At 40.8% G+C, this 27,969-nt stretch overlaps 1 protein-coding gene and 1 pseudogene across 4 annotated transcripts; both read right to left on the bottom strand.

The window, feature by feature from the left end:
* Positions 1-678: 678 nt before the first annotated feature.
* LOC121982415 (YTH domain-containing protein ECT1-like) lies at positions 679-26,158 on the bottom strand. 4 transcript variants are annotated; one of them, XM_042535460.1, is made up of 9 exons: positions 25,594-26,158; positions 25,423-25,516; positions 25,119-25,217; positions 24,572-24,672; positions 2,813-3,726; positions 2,342-2,709; positions 1,835-2,047; positions 966-1,121; positions 679-876 (listed from the first exon to the last, which is right to left on the bottom strand). In XM_042535460.1, exons 6-9 carry the CDS (start codon positions 2,384-2,386, stop codon positions 754-756), a joined length of 537 nt encoding a protein of 178 aa, XP_042391394.1. In that variant the 5' UTR covers positions 2,387-2,709; positions 2,813-3,726; positions 24,572-24,672; positions 25,119-25,217; positions 25,423-25,516; positions 25,594-26,158; the 3' UTR covers positions 679-753. The 4 variants fall into 4 exon arrangements, with proteins under 4 accessions (XP_042391394.1, XP_042391395.1, XP_042391396.1 ...); XM_042535461.1 differs by having other exon boundaries at positions 2,342-2,712; XM_042535462.1 differs by having other exon boundaries at positions 2,342-2,486; positions 2,623-3,726.
* On the bottom strand, positions 23,726-27,715 carry LOC121980175 (annotated as a pseudogene).
* Between the last annotated feature and the right edge of the window lie 254 nt (positions 27,716-27,969).

A 27,969-nucleotide genomic window follows, 5' to 3' on the forward strand; every position in this document is an offset into this window, starting at 1 on the left:
TCTCTCCTCACTTTTCTTTTTATTCTCTTCCATATACGTAGCTTCCCTCCCACTATCTCAAGCACAAATCTCCATGGGTTGGCTTCTTCTAAACTTCTCCTCCCTATTGTTTTTCTCAACCATAGCTTAATTGCTTTTTCTTATTCACCTTTTCCAACGATAGCTTAGGAGTTTTTCCTTCTTCTCCCCCCCCAACAATAACTCTCTTTTTACTTTCTATTCTCAAGCGTCATCCTTCTTTCCTTCTTTTATTGTTTTCCAACCGACCAACATCAACTCTAGTCCTTCTTCTTCAACAAAAGTAACTCTTATTTTAACTTTTCTTGTTGTTAGAACTAGCTAAGACTATCAGAAAAAAGGATGACTTCCATTCTATTTTGGTTTTATCTTTGTAGTTTTTTTGTTGTACATATAATGTAATGATTTTTTTATTATATGTATTAATAACAATATATAATTTATTATATTAAATTTCAGTTCACCCAAACTCTAATTTGTAGATTTGTCCTAAAACCCATCTCTCAAGAAAATATTTTAATATTACTCGGAGTAAATCCGATTACCATCATATATATACCAAGATTTAGATGGTACACAACATTTAGAACTCTCATTAAATACAACATCAAACCAAACAGGCTAAAAATATTTTCTTTTCGCCTGCTACCAAGATTTAGATGGTACACATCATTTAGAACTCTCATTAAACACAACATCAAACCATACAGGCTAAAAATATTTTCTTTTCGCCTGCTACCAAGATTTAGATGGTACACAACATTTAGATGGTAGTGCTTCCTTCACCTCGACTAACACAAGTTTATGTGATTTGGAATCATCTAGCTTCTGGAATTGAGATGATTCAACTATTTTGGACTGTAGAGAATACGCATCAAGATGTAAGAGAGTTATTAGTGCTCATAGAGACTGCTTCGAGCAAAACAAGTAATTCGATAAATGATTACCAGAGAGTTATCCAGAGTTGGAGTAGTAGGCTTAGCCCTCTTCTCTTGCAGTGCTTTCTGGCGATTCTCGTAAAAGCCAAAGTCGTCCAATATGGACGTTTTAGCAGAATAGCTCTTGAAAATGTTTAACATCTCAGTGCCTTGTGGAAACTTAACCTGACAGATTTCAAGTACTTAGCATCACATCCAGTAACATATAGAATACAGTAAGGTATATATGAGGCGACAGTTAAGCGGCAAGAGAGCATTGAACTTCCTTTAGACTATGAATCCCAATGTAAGGAGAAGGATGAAGTACTTAATTATAGGTTCATAAGATTGATACTTTTAACTTCTACTAAAGCAACCTTCCAAATTAGTAATTATCAAGGCATTTTAACAATATAGAATATTACTCTACTTGCCTTATGGTATTCACCTTGTGAGCACCAAGTATTTTTTTTTTAGAGCTTAAGAATTTAGATTATAATATTAAAGCTATTTTTTTTAAAAAAAAAATAATATTACACATGGTGCTCACAAGGTATAAGTGTCATAGGGTAAGTAGAGTATGAAGACTCTCTTTCTCTCAATATATATATAACGTGCCATATCATTTTTCAAAATCCTTAAGAAGTACACAACGTCTTAAGTGAAAATTAGTGGAGGTTTGATAATACCTTAAATCAAATACATGGTCATGATTTTTGAACTTTCATTTTTCATGTGCTTGTATTTTGAGTTACGAGTCAATGGGATGATCCTTAGATTGTATTTTGAAAACACAATCATCTAGTAAATTATCAGAACATTATAATAGGAAACCCAGAACCTTCTAACAGGCAGATAAGCATCAACATATTCACAGTTGAAACTATAGAGAGGTATACCTCTTGTGTATCCCTGCTGTTTGTTACAGGCTTGTTCTCATTATTCTCCAATATTATGTGACGGAGTCGTGGGTTTGAAACATCTTTAATTATATGCCACTTCACTGGGAAAAAGCCATTCCATTTGTCATGTTGCCAAAAGGGCATATTTTTACTGAAATCAACTCGGCCTGACATTTCTGCAACGCCACAAAATTGACCGCTTGCATTAACCTGAACAACAAAAGATTCAAAGGTTTAGGCAAATAAAAAAAATTGAGCATTCAATAAAACAACATTTGTAAAAAGGCAAAATTCTTCAATAATAACATGCGGAACACTTGAAGAGATGATACACCCACTTAATGGATTAGGACATTTTACCTTAAAAGCCAAGTTACACCTTTAATGACAAAAATGCATGTGTCATGACATCCATGTAGGAGACAGCAACACCAAATCAAGGATCATTTTTTGCGATTAGATAGTTAGGCCAACCTTCGAAAAGGAGAAGTTAGGTCTACTTACAGAAAAGAAGAGAAACACGGGACACTTGCCACCCTTTTCTGCCATCTTTCCTTGAGCAGCTAGGAAGGCATTGTCAAGCCTTTTGTTCCCATTTGGAGTGCTTGACCAGACATTATATTTTATACTTTTATGAACATCATCTTCGCTGTATGAATTTATTACAAAAAACAAAGCTTATTCATACTTCGTTATGAAATCAGGAGAGTTGTATTCATCCTTGTCAATTGAACCACTGCTATTATCATTCTGTTTGATGCTAAGAGTTTGCTGAAAATTATCACCAGAATTAGTAGTTTTGATGCTATTTGTTCTAGGACCACGGTTTCACTCATTAAGCAAGTCGCCTGCTACCAAGATTTTCTTTTGGCCTGCTACCAAGATTTAGATGGTACACAACATTTAGAACCCTCATTTAATACAACAATATACAAATGTTGATGTAGAATAACTAGTGATGAAAGTCCAAGATACCTGTGCATAGAGCTCTGAAATTTTCTGCACTAGCCAGGAAAAAGAAAAATATACCATAAGTTGACATGTTAAACTTGGGATGAAGAAAGACTAATAAAAATACAAAATTGAACTTATGCACATCAAAGAAGATGTTAGAAGCCTTGAGAGTAGTTATGAAGAACTGCGATCCATATGAATCAGACCATGAGTTCACCAGAAACGATACCTGGACGGTGTGGGCTAGAGGCCTAGAGTTTTAATTGAGAAATTCATAGTGCTAGTTAATCAATGTCATACAAAAAAAGCAATTAAAAGAAAACCAGTCTCTCTTAAGAGACAAATAAGATGTCACATCAAAAGAAATGAGTATCTTTATTTACAGAGATAACTTGTCATAGCAGAGATCGAACTATCCAGCAGCGGGCTCTCATTTTGCCTGGCCCTTCTCTCTTTCAGCATTGAGGTAAGCTATTTCTTTCGTGGCGACATCCAGGGAGGACTCCAACATTTTGATCGAGTCTTCAGAGGCTTTCTTTGCATTTTCGTAGCCTTTCTTTAGGTCATCGAAGTCTTTCTTTAAGTAGTTGAAGACTTTCTCCGTTTCTGCAATTGAAAGCTTGAATTCGACAAGTTCTCTGGTCATCATCTTGAATTTGGATTTGGAGGCCAGTTTTCCTTCCACAATTTCTTCAAATCTTTTCATGAAGTCTTGCAGCGTAGCGATTTCTTCCTCCTTCTCAGCTTCCAGATCCGTAACATATGCAGAAAAAACTTTTAAAAAACGATCGAACTTATCTCTTAGTTCACCAAAGGAAACGGGAGGATGGAACGGTGCATCGGGTAGCGCAGACGCATCGGGTAAGGCGAGCGCCTCCGGCAGGGCGGGCGTAGGGTCGACACCTTCATCTTCCATCGTCGTCGTCAGTGTCTCACTGATAGGGTTTCAGAGTGAGGTGTCAATAAATAGAGCGTCGAGATTGTTGTTTAGACCGGCCAACAATTTTATTTGGCTCAATTAAACGGAACCGGCAGGTCCGGCACCATTTACAAATGCATATAATGGGAAAAAAAAATAAACAGAAATTAAAATTTAAAGCAAGCGTTCTTCCATAAAACAATGCAATAATATATATTTTAAAACTAAAATTAAATATCCAGAATTTATTATTAGTTTTATAATCCATAGAATTTTGGAGTTAGAATTTATCTTATATTTTAATTTTAATTTTAATTTTAATTTTAATTTTAATCTCATAATAATTTAAAACAACAGTTGGATCTTCTATTAAATTCTTTTAGCGTTGCTAATTAAATTTTCATCTCCCTTATTTGTCAAATATTTATGGATAAGGTATATTATGATGGGACACGGTGAGATCGATGGTGAAGTGTCAATCAAAATCGGAGTATATCACTGGAGCTCAGCTCCTCATCCCCAAATGCTAAGGCATTTAGAATAAATCCGATTGGTATAAGGATCTCAACTCACAACTTTACATACAAGGTTCTCAGCCTATATCTAGCCATCCCCTTACCAGTCGAACTTATAGTGTGTAGATCTCCATTCCTAAAATACAAGTCTCAACATATGATTGGTCGGCCCTACGGTCGATCGGACTTAAGAAACTTAGTGCTCCACTCTCCAGTATATTCTCAAACGGTCAAAGAATTGTTCGAGCCTTAGGCACTCGGTTCCCCACTTCTCCAAAGACATTGCTCCTAATATATGCTCGGCCGAACTAAAGTACCGGACTGATCTAAGGGCTCAGCTCCTCACTTACAATGCAATTCAGTATACATCCGGTCGGATCTTCGGGACATAGTTCCCCCATTTCCCAACACCAAGACATTATGCATAGAACCGGTTGGCCTGAAGCGCCGAGCAAACTTATGGGGCTAAAGCTCCCTACTAATGCCATTCTCTCATTATAAAATCGGTCGGTAACTAGTCCAGTCGAACTGCATCCAAGAGATAATGTTGTTAGGGAATCACAACAACCTATCAGAGAATAACGATTATCCACCAGGAATATTATGATATCTGACACATATCTGTAATGGAAGCTTCTTATGAAGGTGGCTATACAACTTTCATCATTACTATAGAGGTTAAAAGAGATTGTTCATATACATATAATGGAAGATTCCTCGAAGGATGATTGTACATTATCTGAAATCTTCCAACATCGAATATTTCATGTCACCTTATTATTACAGAGTTATGCGAGGTGATATAAAAGGGAGGCCCTCTCCGTTTGCCAGGTACGCTTACACGTAGGGCTGTAAATGAACCAAATGTTCGTGAACAAGCTTGGTGTTCAGTTTGGGAAGAGCTTGTTTATGTTCGCTTAATATACATTAGATTAATTAAACAAACAAGTTTGAACAGCTCGTTAAGCTAAACAAATAAGCTTGAACACATATGTGTTCAGCTCGTTAACGTTCGTGAACAACGTTCGTGAACAACGTTCGTGAAAAACGTTCACGAACCATATTTATTAATAAAACTCTTTTCAATATGCTAAATAAACAATACAATATAATAAAATAAATAAATAAATTTAAATTATCTATCTTAATAATCAATCAAACAATTAAAAGTTTCAAACAATCAAACAAGTTTGAATTGAGAGCTTGATAACATCTAAACAAACCAAGCTCAAACCAAGCTCGAACCAAGCTCAAGCCAAACTTGAATTGAGAGCTTGATAACATCTAAACGAACCAAGCTCAAGCCAAGGTTCAAACAATCTCAAGCTCATAAAACATAAATCAAACCAACTTGAACACTCATTTCAAAAGCTTGGTTCATTTTAAGCTCGGCTCGGCTCGGTTATTTTATCAAACAAGCTTGAACACCCTAAAGCTCGATTCAGCTCGGCTCGTTTACAACCCTACTTACACGTATACACATATACATCTACTATTGTTCATCTTCTCCACATTTTCGCCAGACTACTCTACTGACTTGAGCATCGGAGTGTCTGCTCTAGGGACTTCTTCCCTAGTTCTTGCTCTAACGCTTCTCTCTCTCTCTCTCTCTCTCTCTTTAGTGTATGCAGAAAGGAAGAAGCATCCGGGGTGCTCTCTCCTCCATCTCAAAGTTTTTTTTCCCATCAACGATCAAGCCATCTACCCAGCGTGTCATCTCTAACGCTTTCAGACATGATCAAATTTGGTGTTGTTTGTGGAAACTTTGCCTGAATCTGAAACGCAGAGATGGACAAGCCTGGATGATTAACCGCAATCACCTTGTCACAAGAAGATTTAGAGTTGCTAATAGTAGCTCGAGCGCAGAGAACGGTCCATTGTCGTGCAACCTGGCTGCATAGGTAACAGACACTCACACTGAACGAGGGACCCGAGTAGAAGATCCTATTGGGTTTCAACCAATTCCCCCTCCACCAACGATGAACTTCATCAAGGCACTTGTGAAACCAATCAGCTTGCCGCTTGTGCCCCCATTCTCGGGCGTTATTCTACACGCCCTTCGAGGAGTGGGCCTAGTAAAAATGCCCTAAGCATCATCTTCCGAAGATGCCCCCGTTCGGGACCCACGAAAGGGAAAGGATCAGGACCCTAGTGCTTCTCTCGAACAGATTAGCATGTCATTCTTTCAAGAGATATTGGAGGATAGATTGCTAAACCACTTCCGACCCCTGACTATAGGGAAATACGGAGGCACTACGAACCCGGAGGATCACCTTCTCAAGTTTGAAAACGTCGTCATCCTTGATCAGTACACGTATGGTGTAAGGTGTTGAGTATTTCTTATAACTCTCTCAAGCTTGACACAGAGATGGTTTAACCAGCATCTGACAGGATCCATTTGCTGCTTCAAGGATTTCCGCAAAACTTTCCTTCATCAATTCACCATTAGTCGTCGATACCACAAAACAACGTTGAGCTTGTTCTCCCTGAAACAAGGGCCCAAGGAAACGCTAAGGGCATACATCAAAAAGTTCAACCAGTGGCCATAAATGATCCTTCGGCTACCCGGAGATCCTAGTGAGCGCCTTCTTGCAAGGGCTCATAGATACGATTTCTTTTGCTCCCTGATCAAGAAACCCCCGAGACTTTAACTACCTACTTGGAATGGTGACCAAGTTCATTAATATGGAAGAAGCTCAATCCGCTTGGAAGAGGGAAGTAGCACAACCTACTCACACTTCTGTCCCTAAGGATGTAAATGAACCAAACCGCTCATAAGCTATTCGAAACTCGATTCGATAAAAGCTCGTTTGAGCTCGTTTAATGAGGCTCGTTAAGATAAACAAGCAAAGCTCAAGCTTCGCAATACTCGGCTCGTTAGCTCGTGAACACGTTCGTTAAGCTCATGAATCAATTTTTAAATAAAAAAAATAATAGTTCTGATATTGAATTTCTAAATTTTACACTCTACTTATGAAAAATATTGATAAATATATTAAATTTATTTATTAGAATAAAATTATAAATTTTAATAAGAATATTAAAATTTTATATAAATATATAATTTAGTTTTTAATGAATATTTAAATTTATAATCTATATTTATTAAGCTCGTTTAGGCTTGATAAAGCTCGAATAAGCTTGTGAGCCATGAATATATTCGTTAAATAAAGCTCGAGCTCGGCTCGATTATAAACGAGCCAAGCTCAAACATTCAAGAGTTCGGCTCGGCTCGGCTCGATTACATCCCTAAGACTATCCCCGAGCAACAAACGTTGGGCGGCTAACCATAACATTGAAGATTGTTATCATTTTAACCAGGAGAAGCGTTGGGCGGCTAACCAGGGGTTCCGCCAGCGTTCGCCATTGATGTGCATAGATTGTATACACTTTTATGCATGTTTGGACGTGCATTCACATATTTTGAGCATGCTTTATCTATGCATTTTCGTACTTCCAACTTTCCTTTTAGCATATTTACTCTTTTTGTTCGGAGATCTGCTTTTGTGCATTTTCTGTACACAGGAGTCGGATTTGGTGAAGGATTCAAGTTCAAGGCCAAATCTGCAAACGAAGCAAAGGAGGAAGGCACCATTCCTGAACCTCACACGACCCTGCCATGGGGGGTTGCCCAGGCCGTGTGGGGATCCTTGGCCGTGTGGTTGCAGTAGAGGTGGAAGTTGTCACGGCCGTGTAAACCTCACACGGCCGTGCCAAGATTTGAAGCCAGAAGGAGTCAGGCCGTGTACACTACACGACCATGCAAGCCATCCAGAGCTGAAGCCTTACACGACCGTGTAGATCTACACGGCCGTGCAAGGTTTCCAGAGACCAAGAAGACCCTGGTCGTGTGTACCACACGGCCATGCGAGGTTTCCAGAGGCAGAGGTAGTGCAGGCCATGTGGATCTATACGACCGTGCAGGAGAAGGAGAAGCAGTGTGTGCCACGACCGTGTCTCAGACACGGTCGTGTGAGGTAGACAGAGAGGGAAGTGGAGCAGGCCGTGTGAACCTCACATGGCCGTGCCTCGGGGTCGTGTGGCGCCCAAACCTCCCTTCTATATAAAGCCTTCTTCTTGATTCGAAAGGGGATCTTCTGTCTTTTGGGGGGAATCAAGATTTGGGGTGTTCCTCCACCTTCTTGGAGGGATTTCCGACGATTTGAGGGCAGATCTTCAACGTTTCGACTCCGGAATCGAGGATTGGATCCGAAGACCGCTCTTCATCGTAGATAAGCTTTCTTTCTCTCATTTCTTGGATTTGGGGATCAAGAATGCTTGTAATCTTCTTCTTTTCGGGTTTCCTTCCATGTTCTATGGATTAGATCTTTTGTTCTAGGATGGAGGGAGTATTTGTAATGAAGATTTGATATAAAACTCTTGTGGATTTGCCAATTTCCAATTTTTATGATTTTGCCCTGTTTGTATCAATTTGATCTTGTATGGATTGTTGTGATTGTGCCTAATTACCATACTTAATTGAATGTTTGGATATCTTGTGGATTTTATAGAGGTAATTCCTCATTCAATTTTCCGAGAGACGTACGTGACAGACATGCCCGTGTAAGAACGTTTGAGGGGTGATCTTGAAGGTGAAATAGGGTCATTCAAGGAGGTAGGATGGATAGTTGGCATTAATCTTTATATCTTGATGGGGTTGAGAAGTGATGGATTCTTATGTTGATTATCCGAGGGGCGCACGTGACAGGCAAGCCCGTGTCAGGATAACATACATTCATTCCTAATTGATCATATTTAGATATATTTTAGTCCTAGGCCGATTGTCTATTGCAAGAGAGAACCGGCAACCTTCTACAAATGAGGGACAATTGAGAAATAAGATTTGGTAGACCATTTACATTGAAGAACATTACAAAAAAACCAAAACTCCTAAAACATACTTTTATCATAGTCCTTATTCTTGTTTCTTATTCGTTAGTTTCTATTGTCTCCTTTTCATAGTTGCACTTAGCTTTGATAAACCAATTGATCGATTGTTTAGCTAACTCGCGTTGAGATATCTTTAGTGCTTATACCAGTCTCTGTGGATACAATATCTTTTATTATTACTTACGACATTTCCGTATACTTGCGGAGAGTCAACAACCATCTCTTAACCGCCGACGTTACCAGCACTCACCCAAATGGATCGCCCCAAAGAGACCATCAAAGCGCCGAGCCTTGCCGACAAAAGCCGCAATAGCAAGAAAACCATGCCCAAGCCCTCGCCTAGGTTGAGCAGGAGCGTCCCCTGATGCGACAAGAAGAAAATCATAATAATGTCGCTCGAGGGGAAATTTGTATATTACAGGAGACCCGACCGATGGAGACTCCAATCGGGCGAGAAAGTCCCATACCCGTCGACTGAAAATTCACACAGTCAACTGTAGCCAGGAACGAGCACAGGGAATGGAAGTCAACACCATCCATAAAGCACTCCCGACATTGGTCTATGAAAAAAAGGAATAAGTACAAATTCAGCTAGGTTGACAAGAAGCAACCACCCAGATAGTTGCCTATCTAGCCTTGTAACTTAAAGTGGAACTCGTCACGTGTTTAATATGCAATAATGACGTCTTTGTCTGGACACCTAAGAAAATCATGGGTGTATCGCCAACGGTGATGGAACATGTGCTTCACGTCCACCCAGATGCTCGACCAGTCAAGCAGAGAAAACGAGCCTTTGGAGCCAAGAAAAATAAAATCATCTAGACGGAGATAGATAAGTTGTTGGAGGTCGGATATATTCAGGAAATGCAATTCCCAAACTCGTTAACCATCATGGTGTTTAAACCAGGGAACAAAATGGCGAGTATGTGTCGACTTCTGGGATCTAAACAAGGCATGCCCCAAGGACTATTATCCCTTGCCCCAAATAGACCAAGTGGTGGACTTAACCTCCGACCGCGAGTTGATATGCATGTTGGATGTATACCAAGGTTATCATTAGGTCCCATTGACCGATGATCAAGATAAGGTTAGCTTCATTGCTATTGAAGGAACCTATTGCTACAATGTTATGTCATTCAGACTAAAAAATGCAGGAGCTACTTACCAACGACTCATAAACAAAGTGTTCCAAAAGCAGATTGGGCGCAATATGGAGGTATTCGTGGACAACATACTAATTAAGTCACTCCATGCGGTCAATTTGTGCACTGACATAGAAGAAACCTGCCAAATATTGCGAGAGTACAGGCTCAAATTTAACGTTAGCAAATGTTTGTTCGAAGCCAAGAGCGGACGCTTCTTGGGCTATATAGTTACAGAGCATGTAATTGAGACTAACCCGAGTAAGGTGCAAGTTTTACAAGATATGACTCCTCCACGCAATCTGAGGGAAGTGCAACGGTTGATAGGGTGGATCACAGTATTATCTCGCTTCATATCAAGATCGATTGACCGGAGCTTACCCTTTTTCAAGATACTCCATCGAGTGACCAAATTTCAATGGGATACTGAGTGTAATAAGATGTTCGAAGTGTTAAAAAATTATCTATCCGCCTTGCCTATACTAGCAAAACCAATAGTGAACAAACCTTTGTAGGTGTACTTGTCCACCATTGAGAATGTCGTCAGATTGGTGTTAGTAAGTCAATAGAGAAAAGAACAACCTGTATATTTCCTGAATAATTTATTGAAGGATATCGAGTGCCGCTATACTGCTCTCAAGAAATTGACGTATGGATTAGTCTTAGTAGCTCAGAGATTACGACCTTATTTGTAGGTCTCGTACGACCGACAAGAGGGAGGTGAATTGTCCTAAAAAAATAAATTACCCTTCTCAAAACTTATGACTTTAATTAAAATAAACACTTTAAAAGGAAACTAAAAATACATAAAATAAGTATGAGACACAGATGATTTACTTATTTACAATGAGGGATGTTGCTAATTCAAGGCAAATGAAGCTCAACTACTCGACTCCTTCGACACAAGTCGAAGGCGGAGAAATCTCGTTCACGGCAATGTTCTAGACTCTCGAGCCTCCCGGCTATGTTATAACCTAGCATGCTCTTGCGCTAATGTCCCAGATTCCCGAGCTTCCCGGTCGGGTTATAAGTGAGCATGCTCTCACGCCAATGTCCCAGACTCTCGAGCCATTCGGTCAGGTTATAAGCAAGCATGCTCTCGCGTTAATGTCCCAGACTCCTGAGTCGTTCGGCCGGGTTATAAGCGAGCATGCTCTCGTGTCTATGTTCGAGACTCTCGAGCCTCCCGATAGGATATAAGCGAGCATGCTCTCGTGCCTATGTTTCAAACTCTCGAGTCGTTTGGTAGGGTTATAAATATGTTCCAGACTTCCGAGTCGTTCAACCAAGTTATAAGTGAACATGCTCTCGCACCTATATTTGAGACTCCCAAGCCTCCCGGCGGGTATAAGCGAGTATGCTCTTATGCCTATGTTCCAAACTCCCGAGTCGTTCGGCAAGGTTGTAAAATATGCTCCAGACTCCCTAGCCACTCAACCGGATTATAAGCGAGCATGCCCTCGCGTTTAAATATCGGATGTTTACGTACTCTGATTGGATTCTTTTGCCCGACTGAATTATTTAAAATGGAATTGCTTACGTATCTAAGTTCTTGATTTCGAGGCATTGGACATTTCTTATTAAGGAACGTTCACTCGAAGTTCATTTTATGAGCCCAAAGGATTTGACAATTAATGCTGAAAATATACAAAAGGTCAGGTATGATTTAATGATTATCAATACATATTTACAATTTGGTTTCACACCCTCTTGGAGGGGCTCAATACATAAAAATATCTACACTATAAAATCAGTTGAGCTTACTCAAGAGGTCTTTAAGGAAATTGTCTAAAGTCCATTAGCGGTTTATGAACCGTTTTGGCGACTCTGCCGTCAAATATGTCGCCTTACAGAGTTGTTGGACCGCTCCTTCAGCTCCATGGGTAAACATTCTTATTGTGTGATGGCCAAATTTTAAGTTGAACTATGAGATTGAAGATAGGCTTTCTGCCTGGCTTCAAATCGCTCATATTCCCCGACCTAGTATGTTGTCAGCTCAGACTAAACAGACTTCAGCTCAGCCTGCATAGAGTTTATCTTGCTTTCTTATGTATCCAAATCCTTCTGTTGCTCCAATATCAACAGGTCTTTAGTGGATAGCTTCAACAGGTCTTTAGTGGATAGCTCCTTCGCTCTTGCTGCTGATTCCGCCACATGGGTGGTCTTTAACTCCTCCAACTCAGCAATTTTCTGTGCCAAAGTCGGATATTGCCTTGGCTTTCATTGTAGTTTCCACCCAGAGTTAGGTTTCATTGGTCTACAACAAAATCTCTAATTTCCTTTTTTTTCTTCCTATTGGAGATCAATTGTTTGAGTCTCATCAATGGCTTTCTCCAGCGTAGATAGCCACTGGGCTTGAATTTCTCCCTCTTTTCATAGCCCGACCATCTCAGGGGTTAGGGCAGAAGTTGCTGAGAACTCTAACTTAGCTACACGATCTTTCAAGATCTTATTATCCCGTACTAAGTCCACCACCAAATGACTTAGGCTCAGACCGGCTACGAAAGTCTAAGAAAAACCAATGTCAGGAAGTTTTACTCGCTAAAGGAAATATAGTTAAGAACTTACTGTGGTGGTGAATTCATCCGCACGAGCAGGAGCAGAGAAGTCATTCGGCTGGCTTCTTCCACACGTCCAACTTTCCACCAGCGATCCTCTTAAATTCACCACCCCGAAGGGTGACAGGGGGTTGGAACTCCTCCCTTGCTGGGATGGTAAACCAACATAGACGCAAAATTGGGGCTCAGGCTCAGAAGGCGTGCCAAGCCCCGTAGAATCCCTCGAGGATGGGTCGGCTGGTCAGGGAGGACATACGGAGGTGGAAGGCGCGGGATTAGGCTTGGTTGGCTCCAAAGGCATAGGCATTGTTGTTGTACATGCGAACTTTCCATCGAGGCTTTTCCCCGATTGAAGGCAGGAGTTGTGGGCATCCGCTTAGCCGTCATTCGTTGAGTAGGGGTCAGTGCATCTAAACGGGTTGTAGGAGTTGTGGACACCCGCCCAACCCTCACTCGTTCTGTCAGAGCCGGTGCATCCGATCAGGCTGTAGGAGCGGAGGATACTCTCTCAGCCTTCACTCATTCAGTCGAAGCTGATGCATCTGATCGGGTTGTAGGAGTGGAGGACACTCGGTTGGCCCTCACCTGTTTAGTCAGAGTTGATGCATCCGATTGACTTCTTTTGTGCCTAAATCTGAGCGGCACATCCGAGTCAGGAGACTCACAGGCGATGCTTGGTATTTGAGGACGATTAGATTGCGAAGTTTCCCGCGCAACCTCCCGCGCCTCTAAGATTGCTTTTTCTAGCCGATTCAATGTAGTAACATCCAGTCTGACGGTTTTGGAAAGAAAAGCCATGGACATAATCTCCACTACAAAAGAAAGAAAAGGGTTTTAGTGAAAGGGGGGAGAGAAATGAAATTTCCTACTAAAGGAGGAATTTAGCCCCATACGGATAGGGTTCAACCCAAACATTTACAACATCCCATCCTCCTCGAGTAGTTTAGTGGTATCAAACTACAAACCGACCAATTTCTTGGTAACTTCGTTGAAGACCAACTTCGTGCGAAAGTCACCTAGCTCAGGTGCCAGAGGAAAAGACAACAGCCACTTAGTTAACCAAGACACTAAAGTGGGAAGTTGAATAAAAAAGTAGTTATCCCTCCACTGAGTGTCTTGGGTATGGACCTTACCAAAAGGGGTAATTTTTGGACGAGTGAGGAAACAAAAAAAGTTGTTGGTTACTTGCTGAGGGTAGTAGAAATAGAACACTCGTGGGTTTAAGGGAAGTCCGAACAAGTGGAACATGATGGCAACTCCGTATAAAAGGCAAATGGAGTTGAGAAATAACTTTTGAAGAGAGTTGAAAATACCAACTCACTTCAATAAAAAAGGAGGGAAGAGGGAAACGTAAACCTGCTAGGATTTGCTTTTTAAAGACAATTACATAACTAGAAGGGGGAAGATGAGGATGATCCTGGTCGATGGGAATAATCACATGTAGAGATTTGGGGACTTTATAAGTAAACTGAAGATTGTCCACATCTACCCCGTCGAAGCTTGAGATGAGTCAAGTGTACCACACACTCGAAATATTCATGGTGGGATTCAGAGGGTATGGTTGAAGAAAAACCTAGAAAAGAAGAGTTCACCGGAACTTGTGGAAGCATGGGGATCAGTTAGCCTCAGAGAGAAGAAAGGAGATGCGAAGATGAGAGTGTTAGGGTTTCTTGAAGGAACCCTGTGAGTTCCTTTTAAAAGAGACCGTCGGATGCGGAAGGTAAAAAAAAGGTGGGTCCACTGTCGCAGCCATTTGATTGGAAAAGAGAGAGGAATGGCGCCCCTATAAAAAACCGTGCGCTACCTGTCACATCGTAAAAACTGCCGCTGTTAGACATGTGTCGATAATAGGGAAAGCGCATTCATGACAAATATGACAAGCAAATCATTATTCTAAGACACCAGCGCGCATCGATGAGGGCCTCTATTTTTAGAGGCCAAGTCACCTAAAGAGCCGACCGACTCTTGCTCCGATCGTGTCTTGAGGGTTTTGTGCTTTGTCTAAGTATGGTCGTTACCCTATGTTCAATTGGTCAGAAGTCGATCGGAACTTAGAGGTTTTTGTTAAATGGTTAAGTGCCCAGCTTTCGATCGACCGAAAGTTGGTCAAACCTTAGAGGTTTTTCTTTAGTGGTTAAGTGCCTGAACTTTCGATCGGCCGAAAGCCGGTCGGACCTTTGAGGTTTTTGTAAGTGGTTGAGTGCTCGAACTCTCGGTCGATTGGAAGCCGATTGAATCTTCAAGATTTGTTTTACTAAAGGAAAATTAACAATGGAGAATGACCAAATATGCAACCAGAACAAATAGAAGTCCAACATAAAATAAAATTCAGCAAATTAAAGAGTTTTCTTTACCCATGAGAAGAGAAAACATTCAATACATTCTATGAGAATTACGGGTGGGAGCTCCTTTAATATCCCTTAGCGGTGTAATAATCAGGTGAGAGGTTCGGACACCAGGTAACCACCTTCACGAAATTGCATAATAGCCCCCTCAGCCCCAACAAGAAACGCTTTGTTGATGGAGTTGACGATGGACATATTGAAATCGCGAGATTGAAGGTAGGCTATTTTCTTCGTCTCAAAATGCTCGTCTTCCCGCCTGGTAAGTGGTTAGTTCCACCTGAGAGGCTATCAGCTCAGATGCGACTCCCTCCACCTCAGACTTGGAGGTAATCAGTGTGGATTGTGTAGCCTCTAATTTTGCTTGAAGAGACTCGATCTTGATCCTCTGAGCGTTCATACTTTGTTGCCGCTCAGACAACAAATGGGTTTTGGTTGTTAGCTCAACTTCTTTTGCACCCATTTCCGAGGTGTGAGCAGCCTTCAACTCCTGTAGCTGGGTAGAGAGGCTCTGGACTTCAACAATTTTTCCATCCAGATCGGCCAACACATTGGTCCGCCTAGTTATTTCGGACCGCAGTTTATTTTCAGTTGTCATCAGGGCGGCGTCGGATGTCTTCGCTTTCTCTGCCTCAGCCTTCACCATTGCCTTAGCTTCTTGGAGTTGCCCTTTTAACTCGCTCAGTTGCTCCCACTGACCCTGATTTTCCTAAGGGGTGTGGGGCATAGATAGACCCCGCCTCTGATAGTCGACCGTTCAAGACTTCGTTCTCCCGAGATAGGGCCGCCATGGATCGGGTTAGATTCATCCTGACTCCCCAAAAGCTACAGAAAAGTCATCATTAGAAGTATTCTGGGTAAAAAGGTAAAACAAAAAAAAATTGAAACTTACTGTGGTTAGGTCGTAGGTATACCCATCCGTCATTTTATCTAAAATATTGTTCTCCGCTCGGTTCATGGTCAGCTCCTAGGCCTCAATCAATTGGCCCTACAATAGTACTCAGCTGAAGGCCTGTCGAGGACCAACGGAGAGGATATCGTCTAGGCGGATGACACTTTGTAAACCGCCGAAAATTGATAGCAGCCTTTCGGCTGGCTGAAGCTTCGGCGAGTGGAGCCTCAGCTGGTAAAGCAATTGGAAAGGAGGAGAGAATGTGGAGAGAGGTCGGCCGACGAACCACCCGGACGGGAGGTGGTTTCCTCTGTTAGGACCACTGGCCAACTAGAATAGGGGGATAAATAGCCCTGCACAAATAAAACAAATCATACTCGGACTTAAAAGAACACTTGCAAGAAAATGATAGAGTAATTAAAAGGACAGAGGCTCAGAGTTTTTACTTGATTACAATCGGAGAGGTTGTTAATCCAAGAAAATGAATCGCACTACTAATTCCTTCAGACAGAGAAACTTCTTTACAGCAATTAACGCACAAAAATGAAAAAGTTAAACAAAAAGAAAAGCGTGTACAAGTGTTGTTCAGTAATTCTTGTTGTTTTCTAGCTTCTGGACCGAGACTGTATTTATAGTCTTGGTCGGGGTGCCTGGAAGTGTGTCAAGCGCTTGGAGTGGGATAGAAATATATCCCCGACACAACGGTCAACGTCCACGTCGATGATGATAGAATTTGGATTCCGAGGGTCTGGACCCTCAAAGTCAACCCTGTTGACTTTTTTTTGTCCGGGTCCTCTACTTCAGTTCTGCTCGCCTCAGTCCGGATCTTCCACTCCGGCTCCGCTCACTTTGGTGATTTCGGTCATCCATAATAGGACTCATCTGAATCCAACTTCCGATCTTCTTGAACAACCTTCCGCTCCGGCTTCTCGTTCCTCGGAAACGTTGCGCGCCACCTTCTCGTCCGCTCACATACTCTTCTGCAACACTTTGTCCCTCAGACGCACCGAGCCCGTCGGCACTCTCCCATATCATCCTTCTCGCTAACTGCGTCTTTTGCTCGACTTCCTGCGCTCCTAAGTTCCTTCACACTTAGACACAGGGTTCAACACAACAGGACCTAACTTAACTTGTTTGATCACATCAAAATTACTTTGGGGTACCAACAATCTCACCTTTTTTTTATTCGAGCAACCAAAGTTAAGTTAGGGTAAACTAACATAAAAATAAAGGCAATTAAAGTGAAAAATAATTAATTGAAATCTACCTACCCCCAGAATTAATCTTTTCATTCTCCCCCTTTGATCACATAAAAAATGGGGTACCAAGAAAAATCTAAAGGTAACTCTGATTTTAAAAAAACTTATCAAGTTTTGAAAATTCTGAAAATTATTTTGATATAAAAAAAATTTACAATAATCTTAGAAACTTTAAAGTGTTGCAAAAAAAAAAAATCTACGTAAGAAAATTTCAATTACAAAAATTTTCTAAGTTTAAAGATAAAATTTCTGTGCATGTATAAAATAAATTTTGGTAAAGCAAAAAATAACTTAAGTTAAAAAAAATGAGAATTTTTTTAAAATTAAACAAATTTGTGGAGAAAAATTTGAGAATTTTCCAAGTAAAAAAAAATTGAGTAACTATTTAAAACATTATCTAATTTAAATTTTAATGCTCTATCAATTAGTCAATTAAATATTTTATTTTAATATTGGACTTCCAGGCAGTAACGAGGCACTAGGTCTTATTAGTTATTAGAGCAACAACCACTTTCTAGACAAAGTCTCATAAGGATATTAAACGTTTAATATACTCTCTGAAAGTTCTAAGTCTAATTAAATTTCAATTAAGACAAGACTTTGGAACCCAGTAAAAGTTCCTTCCAACTAGGTTAATTAGGAATTTCTTAGGAACATATTTCTTTGAAATGTTTCTAATTTGTCATTTATGATATTTAAAATATCAGTTCAGGTTATATTTTCTAACACTTGTACTATGTATGCATGCATTATTTCTCAAGTTATTTATTTCTAGTTGTAAATTATCATTTTCTAACTTTATTTTGTCAAATTCTTCTAATGGACAAGAATTTGCTAGAATTAACTTTAATTTCTTAACCTATTTTTCAAGTTTGCAACTATCTTTGGTTAATAATTTCACAAATTTAAATAATTTATCGGGAGGTAGAGATCGTATCTGACTTACCTAGTCAATCTCGTTATCCATAGCTCCCACTGAACTGCTGCTTACTTCCGATGTAGCTTCCCCTTCATCGATTCTCTCGATGCTCATTTCGGACGAGCTTGCTTCGTGTTCATCTTCTTGATGACTTGTCATTAATGCAAGTCCAAAGAAAGCCTCAACTTCCGATTCAAACAACGTTTCGTCTGACGTCGCTTTTAAAGTCTTGTACTTATTCATTTGGACAGGCTTCTTTCCTCTGTCCTTATCCTTGTTCCTTAACTTAGGATAGTTGTCCTTAACGTGCCCTTCTTCGTTGCAGTAGTAGCATCTAATTATTCTTTTCTTTCTTTCTTGCGGATGGTTAGTTTTTATTGATTTAAATAACTTTTTAAAACGTCTTACCATCATTACCATTTCATTGTCATCGAGAGAGGATTCTGACTCATTTTCGTCTCTCGTTGCCTTGAAGGTGATGTTGTGCTTAGGCTCCTTCGTACCTGCACATCTGGATTCATGCATTTCAAAAGTTAAAAATCATTCTTCTAAGCTAATAGATTCTAAGTCCTTAGGGATATAGAAGGCATCTACTAGTGATGCCTATTTTGTATTATCTTAGCGAATCTCGGTTGTTTACCTTTTCTCCGAGATTCGAAAGTCCGGTGATGAGCTCCTTAATCCTCGAGTGAAGGTGTGCAATCGTTTCGTCTTCTTCAAATCGTAGGTTGGTGAGCTAGTTACGAAGTAAGCCCCGTCTCGCAAGCTTGGCTTCGGACGTCCCTTCGTGTAACTCAAGGAACTTCTCCCAAAGCTCCTTTGCTGAGTTGTAGATACTGATTCAGTTGATTTCATGTGGCGGAAGGGCGCTCAACAGATGGAACTCTGCTTTGTCGTTTGTCACGTAGTCGGCCTGCTTCTTTTTCGTCCATTGGTATTCTCCCTTACTCTCAGGTGCTACAAAACCGAACTTCATTATTAAAAATAATTCAAAGTCGATTTTAAAAAATACTTGCATTCTCTTTTTCCAGCTAGCGAACTCCCCCTCGAACTTTAGTGGGTAGATGCTCGATCCGGCCATCGTCTTTGCTTCGATTGGCCATTAATCCTCCTGAAACATCCAGGCTCTGATACCACTTGTTAGGACCGTTGGTCGGCTAGAATGGACTTGAATAGCCCTGCACAAATAAAAATAAACTCTTTTCGAACTTAAAAGAACACTTGTATGAAAATGATAAAGAAATTAAAAGGACAGAAGCTCAGAGTTTTTACTTGATTACAACTGAGAAGGTTGTTAATCTAAGGAAATGAATCGCACTACTAACTCCTTCACGCGGAGAAACCTCTTTACAGCAATTAATGAACAAAAATGAAAAAGTTAAAAAAAGAAGAAAGCGTGTACAAGTGTTGCTCAGTAATTCTTGTTGTTTTCTAGCTTCTGAATCAAGGCTTTATTTATAGCCTTGGTCGGGGCGCCTGGAAGCGTTACAGGCGCTTGGAGTGAGATAAAAAACTATCCCCGACGCAACAGTCAACGTCTACGTCAATGATGATAGAATTTGGATTCCAAGCACCCGGAAGGGTTCCGAGCGCTCGAACACTCAAAGTCAACCCCGTACTTTTTAGGTTCGAGCCGCTGCTCCAATTTTGCTCGCCTTGGTCCAGGTCTTCCGCTTCGGCACCGCTTGCTTAGGTGATTTTAGCCATCCGGAATAGGGCTCAGCCGAACCCAACTTTCGACCTTCTCGGGCAACCTTCCGCTCCAGCTTCTCGTCTCTCAGAAATATCGCGCACCTCCTTCTCGTCATCCCGCTTACTCTTCCGCAGCACCTCGTCCCTCGGACGCACAGAGCTCGTTGGCTCTCTCCCGTGTTGTTTTTCTCACTAGCTGCGTCTTTTGCTCGACTTCCTGCGCTCCTAAGTTCCTACACATTTAGACACAGAATTAAACACAGCATGACCTAACTTAATTTATTTGATCACATCAAAACTACCTTGAAATACCAACATCTTCTTCTCGAGCTAGATTACTATAAGGGAGAGTGGACTCCTGCTCGGAGGATAGAGCAATGATTTCCTCCCGGACAAGTGTAAGATGGTGAGAGGACACAGTGGTTGTACCTGTCCATCCTTCAGAGAATTGAATGACAGGAGAGAGGCGTGGCCTATTGCATCTCCTTTTCAAGGGCGCTTCGAGATCAGAAGGAGGATCTTCAGGTATTGGGAGAAGGTTGACAGGCAACCCTTCTTCCGCAGTAGGCGTCGAGATGGTATCATCTGGCCGACCACTGGAAGCCTCTCCCGAAGGCCCGACTGGTTGATTATCCTACACGGCTAAGAGTGTTTGCGCTAGTTGATCCATCTTGGCCTCATCCATTCGAAGAGACTCGGAAGCTAAAGCCAGAAAAAAGGTATCCACCGCATAAGATAAAAAGAACCTTAGTGATAACATGAAGGCTAAGTTATCAACTCTTACTAAAGAACAAGCGCCGCTCGACTAGGGCTCAATCAAAATAAATAAAGCAGGCCTTTGTGTAACAACCTCGGAGCTTTGAATTTCAAACCAACCACCTTCTCCGAGGAGAAAACAAAGGTCGGACAATGTAGTCTCCAAGGTCGGGAATAGGAGGAAGGTCTGATTGCCATTCAATCGGTCAGGAAACCAACTCAAGCATTTAGATAAAAAAGTACTGAGATTTCCATCCATTATTCGATGAAGTTAGGTCCTTAAAGAATATTGCCTTGGAGTGAGACTAGAACAAGAAGACCCCTGACTCTGATTTCTTAGGATAAGAAAAATAGTGAAAGTTAAGGGAGTCGGAGGAATATCATACAGACGAAACAAAATGTACATTCCATACATGGTGCAGAATGCATTGGGTGCAAGTTATTGGAGTGGAATATAGTAGTAGCTTATCCCGAACAGAAAACGTGGAATCGAAAAAAGTAAACCCACGAGAAGCTAATATTTGAAAAGGGTGATATAGTCAGGAGGGGGACGATGAGGATAGTTTCGGGAGGTTGGAATACGGATGCGGAGTTGTTTAGGGATTTCAAAAGCAAGACGAAGAGTTTCTAGGTCACAGTTATCAAAATCAAAACGGGTAAGGAGTACTAAGGAGCAAAAGTTTCTGGAGTCATGGCTAGATGAAAACAAAGAAAGATAAGAAGAGGAACTTACTACTACAAGTCATAGGAGGAAGGTCGGTGATGGAAATCACTAGGCGAGAAAGACGAGAATGAACCACAATGAGATGTTTCTGTAACACTTAGGGTTTGTAAACGTAAACCATAAGAGATTTTCTAATCTTAACCATTTGATTGAAATGGTCTGATCATTGCTGACCATTGGATTGAAAAAAGGAAGCGTCGTTGGTCCGTACGACAAGACGTGTGTCGTATAATAAGGCGTGTGTTAACCGTCGCTTCAAAGAACGAGGTTGTGGGATACATGATGCTTACCCATAAATGGGCATTTACGATAGATAAGACAGTTGAATCATTTCAATGAGAAACGTCTTCCATTGTATCATCGGCACGATACTTAGCATATCAACGTTTGACACGTTTTTTCGAGAAAAATAAAGTTGACTATAGCATTAATGAAAGAGCAGACACGTGACTAGTCGAGTAACCCGGCCGATTATATAATCGGGTAGAAAAAAGATTTGCCTTACTAATCAATTAGACTAATAGAATAGGTGATTAGATGGGAAAAGGAATTGGGCCCAGTCAACCGAGCGATCAAGCGGAAATGAGACTCGGGTCTAGTCAGTCAGACATGAGCCTCCTTCGACTAGATATGAGAGGGAGGCTAGTGATACAGTATATTATGATGGGACCTAGAAGAGGTATGGCATCGATGATCAAGAGGATATGGTAGTCAAAGTCAATGTGAGGTAGTAGTCAGAATCAGAGTATATCACCGGGGCTCAACTCCTCATCCCCCAATGCTAAGACATTCAGAATAAACACGGTTAGCATAAAGAGTCGGTCGAGCTTAAGAGGCTCAGCACCCCACTTCACATATAAAGTGTTAAGCCTATATCCAACCATCCCCAGTACCAGTTGGACTTACAAAGTGTAAATCCCCATTCCTAAAATACAAGTCTCAGCGTGTGGTCGATTGACCCTAAGGCCGGTCAGACTTAAGGGGCTTAGTGCTTTACTCTCTAGTATATTCTTGGGCAGTCAAAGAGTCGGTCGAGCCTTAGGGACTCAGCTCCCCACTTCTCCAAAGGTATTGCTTCTAATATATGCTCAATTGGACTAAAGTATTAGGTTGATCTAGGGGTTCAGCTCCCCACTTACAATACAATTCAGTATATATCCCGTCAGATTTTCGGGACATGGCTCCCCTATTTCCCAACACCAAGGCATTTTGCATATAACCGGTCGGCCTGAAGCGCCGAGCAGACTTATGGGGCTAAATCTCCCTACTCATGCCCATCTCCCATCATAAAATCGGTCGGCAACTAGTCCGGTCGGATTACCTCTAGGAGACAATGTTGTTAGAAAATCACATGTTAGAAAATAACAATTATCAACCATGGAATATTTTGATATCTGATGCATCTCTACAACAGAAGCTTCTTATGAAGGTGGTACATCTTTCATCATTACTGCGGAGGTTATAAGAGATTGTCCATATAAATGTAACGAAAGATTGCTTGGAGGATGACTATACATTTTCTATACCGTACGTCTTCCATTACCCGACATCTTCTGACACCAAATCTTCCATGTCGCCTTATTATTACAAAGTTATACGAGGTGATATAAAAAATCCTCTCCGTTAGCCATGTACGTTTATACGCATACGTGCACACATCTACTATTGTTCATCTTCTCCACATTTTCACTCGACTACTGTACTGACTTGAGCGTCGGAGTGCCTGTGCCAGAGACCTCTTCCCTGATTTTTGCTCGAACACTTTTCTCTCTCTTGTGTACGTAAGAAGGAAGAAGCGTCGGGGGTGCTCTCTCCTCCATCTTAAAGTCTCTTTCCAATCAACGATAATATAATCGGTCGGGTTACTCCACCGCTTTCCGATAAGATCATTTGTTAATCACCTAAATATATATTTATACTAACTAATCAAATTTACAACTCACTATAAAAATGAAATCAAACCAGCAAACTTCAGCAATAGCTGCATTAATCCCATTTTATAAAGAAAGTTTGAAGCATAAGCTTGGATTTCAAGCAGTGTTATAAATAACGGTAGGCGATGGCGGTGCGATCAGTCACCGTCTACCACCTCGGTGGCTAAATTCTTTTTTTACTATTTTTATACATAATTAGATAATATCTAAAAATAAAAAAAGTTATAATCTATTTTTTAAATAAATAATAATATTTTTAAAATATATATATATTAACTTAATAAAATAATTTTATTGATCTTTAATTAAGCTTATTTAAATTATTCCAATAATAATTAAAATTATTAATCTAAAGTTTCAATTGAATCCTGATCAAAAAAAAAAACTTATACTATTATGTGATCGGCTTCAGTGTTTCGACGTCTAGACCTGTCGCCGAAGCCCGGTGATGATTCCAGACCCGTCGTTTGGCCCGGCGACTCGTCCGGACATGTTGCCCAAACCTAGTGATGCTTCCGGATGAGTCCCCCAAGTCCAAATCAGAAACACTTTACTGCCACCAAAACACAAGGCGGTGTGGTTCAAGGCAATGTGGTTGAGGTCTGCCTCCTGCCTAGACGGCAGCGGCCGCCTCAATCACCATTTAGAATACTAATTTAAAAATAAATTGATCAGACCTATCGTAACTAAACTTACAATCACTACTGGCATTGAGGAACTATACTACATCTTGGAGGAGGAAACCTAGCCTTTAGTCAATCTTCACCAGCGAGAAAAGGCAATGAACGAAGTAGAACAAGACCAAGAAACTGATGGTGCCCATAGATAGCATGATAGCAAGCGCCATGATCAGTGAATAGCCAAGGTCAATGGCGTAGTTCGGATTTTCAACTGGGGGAGGAATTCAATAAATTTAAAAAATTAATACAACATAAAATGTATAATAAAAGTCGCAAAAACTAAAACCATATGATTCTTGAATATATAATAGACTTTTGTTGTAGGAGTTAATGTTATGTATTGGTACACTATATTTTTTTTAAGCCCCGGACCCATCCAATATCAAAATAATATGAATTCTAGAGTTCGATTGGATTAGGTGGAATTAGATGTGTTTGAAACCATATGTGGTATAAAATCATTACAATTTTTCATCACTAGTGAAAGACTAACTTAGAATTCCAACAAATAAAGCAGAATATACCGAATTGAAAACCATATAGTGAAGGGGAACTCACTTCTTCACGAACAGAGCTAGACGTCTATGCTCAATACTTTTAGGAACTTGATCATCAATATCTTATCCAGAATCAATTGTCCATGTACCGCTACTTCTTCTCTAATGATGAAGAAAAATGAGGAACAAAAAAAAGTGAGATAAAAAGCTTGTCTTCAAAAGATATGACCCTACAAAGGCTTCATTTTCATCTAGTGTGCCTTAGCAATGTTGGTTCAACTAAAAAAAAAAAAAAAAAAAATTAAAAAAATAAAACATTACTTATTTTAAGGATAAAATAGTGATTGCCTCAACACCAAAGAAACAATATGACATGGAATGAAAGAATGAATCATGTAGAATATTATCACTATAAACAACATATTTTTCAAGCACAAATATTCCTCGAAGGTGCTAGAAATGAATTGATACAGATGTGGGTAAATTCAACAAGTCAATCAATTTTTTCTTTAGGATATGAGACTACTTCCTTTTAGTTCAGATCCTAAACCAGATAGAATGACCAAATGGAAAGCAAAAAAAACTCTATGGTAAGTGAATAAATGTACCTCCATAAGGTTGGGATTATTCCATGGCCCATTGTTAACTTCAAACATCCACCTTCACTAGAGCAAGTGCACAAGCCACCCAAGAAATCAAGAAGTTGGCTGAAATTCGAAGAGAATGTAATTTAACCATCAAAAGAACAAATATTAGCAGTATCACGAAGAGAAAAATATGACCCTATCAAGAGTTCATAACTTCAAGCAATGCACTCTGGACCTTTGTTCCCAATACCTTCATGATATAGTAATCAAAATGTATTGCAATAAATATCAGAAAATAAGATACTTTCAATATTGGAGAACTTACATGTATGCTTGAAGTTGTTTTTGGGTCAAGAAAACGGTGTTCCAAAGGAGCCTAAAGTAGTGCCAGCATTGACAATGAACATCTCAGGTAAAGTCTGCACTTTAACAAGTAAAATATTGCAGTTTGAAGAGACGAATAACAAAGATGATGAAAATGGATAAAGTCCAATACCTCAGGATAGTAATCTCCATCAAATTTCTGCATTTTGAGCAAAAAGACTATAGTTGTCTTGATGAAATTCTTCAAACTCTAACTCAGTGGAATGCAACTTGAAATATCAGTATCGCGGTCCGGTCGAGGGCACGCGGTTGAGGTTGAGGGCATGTGACTAAGGTCGCATATGGCCTTTCGACCTCGCTATGAGGCAACGGCGGGTAGGGATGTAAACGAGCCGAACCGAGCTGAACAGTATTAGGCTCGAGCTCGGCTCGTTTAAGTTATATTCGGGCTCGAGCCCGGCTCGAATCGAGCTTTTATCACAAGGCTCAAGCTCGGCTCATTTTAGAATTATCAAGCTCGCGAGCAGTTCGAGCTCGGCTCGTTATTAGCTCAATTATCAAAGTTAACGAGCCTAACTCGTTAAGTGAGCTCGGACTCATTTTCGGGCTTGTTTAGAGCTCGTTTTAGAACTCATTTTTTTAGCTCATTTTAAAACTCATTTTAAGGCTCGTTTTAGATCTTTTTTTTTTCTCGTTTTAGAGCTCGTTTAAGGCTCGTTTTAAGGCTCGTTTTTTTTGGCTCGCGAGCCTATAAACGAACATGTTCGCGAGCTCACGAGCCGAATATCCTTAAGCCCAAGCTCGGCTCGATAAAACTGTCGAGCTCGAAATCGAGCTCGGCTCGATAAGATAAACGAACGAACTCGAACGAACTTTTTATCGAATCGAGCTCCGAATAGCTCGCAAACCATTTGGTTCATTTACATCCCTAACGGCAGGCATGGCAAGGTCGCGCTATAGACAAATTGGGGGTAAGGGGATAGGAGAGAGGTCTATCTACCTGAAGAAAAATCGCATGAGTAGATCGGAGATCGAGACAGATTGCTTGAGGAAAGTCGCGATGGAAAAAATTGGGAAAGTTAGATCGGCTGCAGCTAAGGGGGGGGGTGCGGTCGCACCCCCTAGTCTCCACTTGGCTACGACCCTGGCCAAGGTATAGCATTGCCGAAATAGGCCCGCTTAAGCTTCTAAGCTGAAATATCAAGTAGTTGATGGAGTACAGGAACACATATACGGCGACCGATCCAGAAGCAAAGAAAGCTTTCCACCACCACAGTCAATCCTCGACGCAGAGATGCATGTAAGTTAGGATGACCGAGACTTCAGCGCAAACTATGACCAGCAAGAGGAGAACTACAAGCAGGAATCCAAATACATAATAGAACCTTCCGAACCAGACACTGGATAGGATGAAGAAAAGTTCAATGAAGAGAGTGCCAAAGGGTAGAGTTCCAGCACCGAGGACAAGGAGCCATGAAGGATACTTCCTAGCAGGAATCTCTCTCAGAAACTGATTCGTTCGCACAGGGAACTGAATGTGTTCCACCCAAGTGCCCAAGAAGCCTCCTAAAAGGGTAAGTGGCACCGAGATGCAGAACCACAAAGATAACAGAGTGAAAAACAATGATATCGGTAGAGCTCCAGTGCTCTTGCTCCGCCACAGCATGAAGTTTAGAATGCACAGAACAAGAAATGCTATCCCAGGAAAGAAACAAGAAATAGACCATGAGACTGATCTCCACCCTTCCAAACCACCTTTTATGTTCGCCAAAGTCTAACTCTGACGTATCCAGAAACAATTCCGAGGAATTGATAAAGAACAATCATGCCGGTAAAGAGCCTGTCTCGTGAAGCAGGAGACATGAACCCAAGAGCAGCAAACACAATTGTCACGACTGTCATTCCTGTAATTTGCACTCCATCACCGACCATGACACAGAGCAGCTTCGAGAAATTTGGCCCCCTAAAGACATCGCCTACAACTAGTTTCCAGCCGGACAACTCCTCGTTCATTTGTGCTTGAGACTCTTTATTTCTTCATAGCTAGTAAGGTCTCTCCTTACGGTCCTCAAAAATATCACAAAGACTATCCCGGCTAAGAAGAATATAACCATCAACGAGTTCATGATCGAGAACCAATGGACTTTGGCACCTTCCATCTTGAGATATGCTCGGAGCTAGTTTCAGAAGCGAGATCAACAAAGCGACATAGATGAAGCAGGAAGACGTCATAGCGACGCAGACAAATTTCAAACTTTTCTACGGCAACCTGCAATCAAACTCAAAGATTCCATCTTTCACCGAGCAGATCAGAAAAGGCAAACACCATCGGAGCATTGAACAAGACCCGGATCTAATTCTCAACGATGAAAGCAGCAAAGAAGGTTGAGAAACCGACGTCTGATAGGATAAATCGAAAAGCAAAAAAAAAAACCCTAAGACGAAAACGGATCTGAGAAGGAGATGAAACGTACCGAAGAAAATTGGATAGGGAATTAGTGACGAGGGAAGGGAAGAGAAGAGAAGATCGAGGGGCAAATGGGGAGGA

This window comes from Zingiber officinale, chromosome 5A (assembly GCF_018446385.1).
Source record: "Zingiber officinale cultivar Zhangliang chromosome 5A, Zo_v1.1, whole genome shotgun sequence".
In the NCBI taxonomy this organism is placed as follows: domain Eukaryota; kingdom Viridiplantae; phylum Streptophyta; class Magnoliopsida; order Zingiberales; family Zingiberaceae; genus Zingiber; species Zingiber officinale.

Bases quoted from the DNA above. Each gene is read 5' to 3' on its own strand.
- LOC121982415 (XM_042535460.1), bottom strand. From the start codon at position 2,386: ATGGCAGAAAAGGGTGGCAAGTGTCCCGTGTTTCTCTTCTTTTCT. The intron at 1,122-1,834 runs GTATACCTCTCT...GAAATCTGTCAG, and splicing joins ACAGCAGGGATACACAAGAG to GTTAAGTTTCCACAAGGCAC. The intron at 877-965 runs GTAATCATTTAT...TATTCTCTACAG, and splicing joins CAACTCTGGATAACTCTCTG to TCCAAAATAGTTGAATCATC.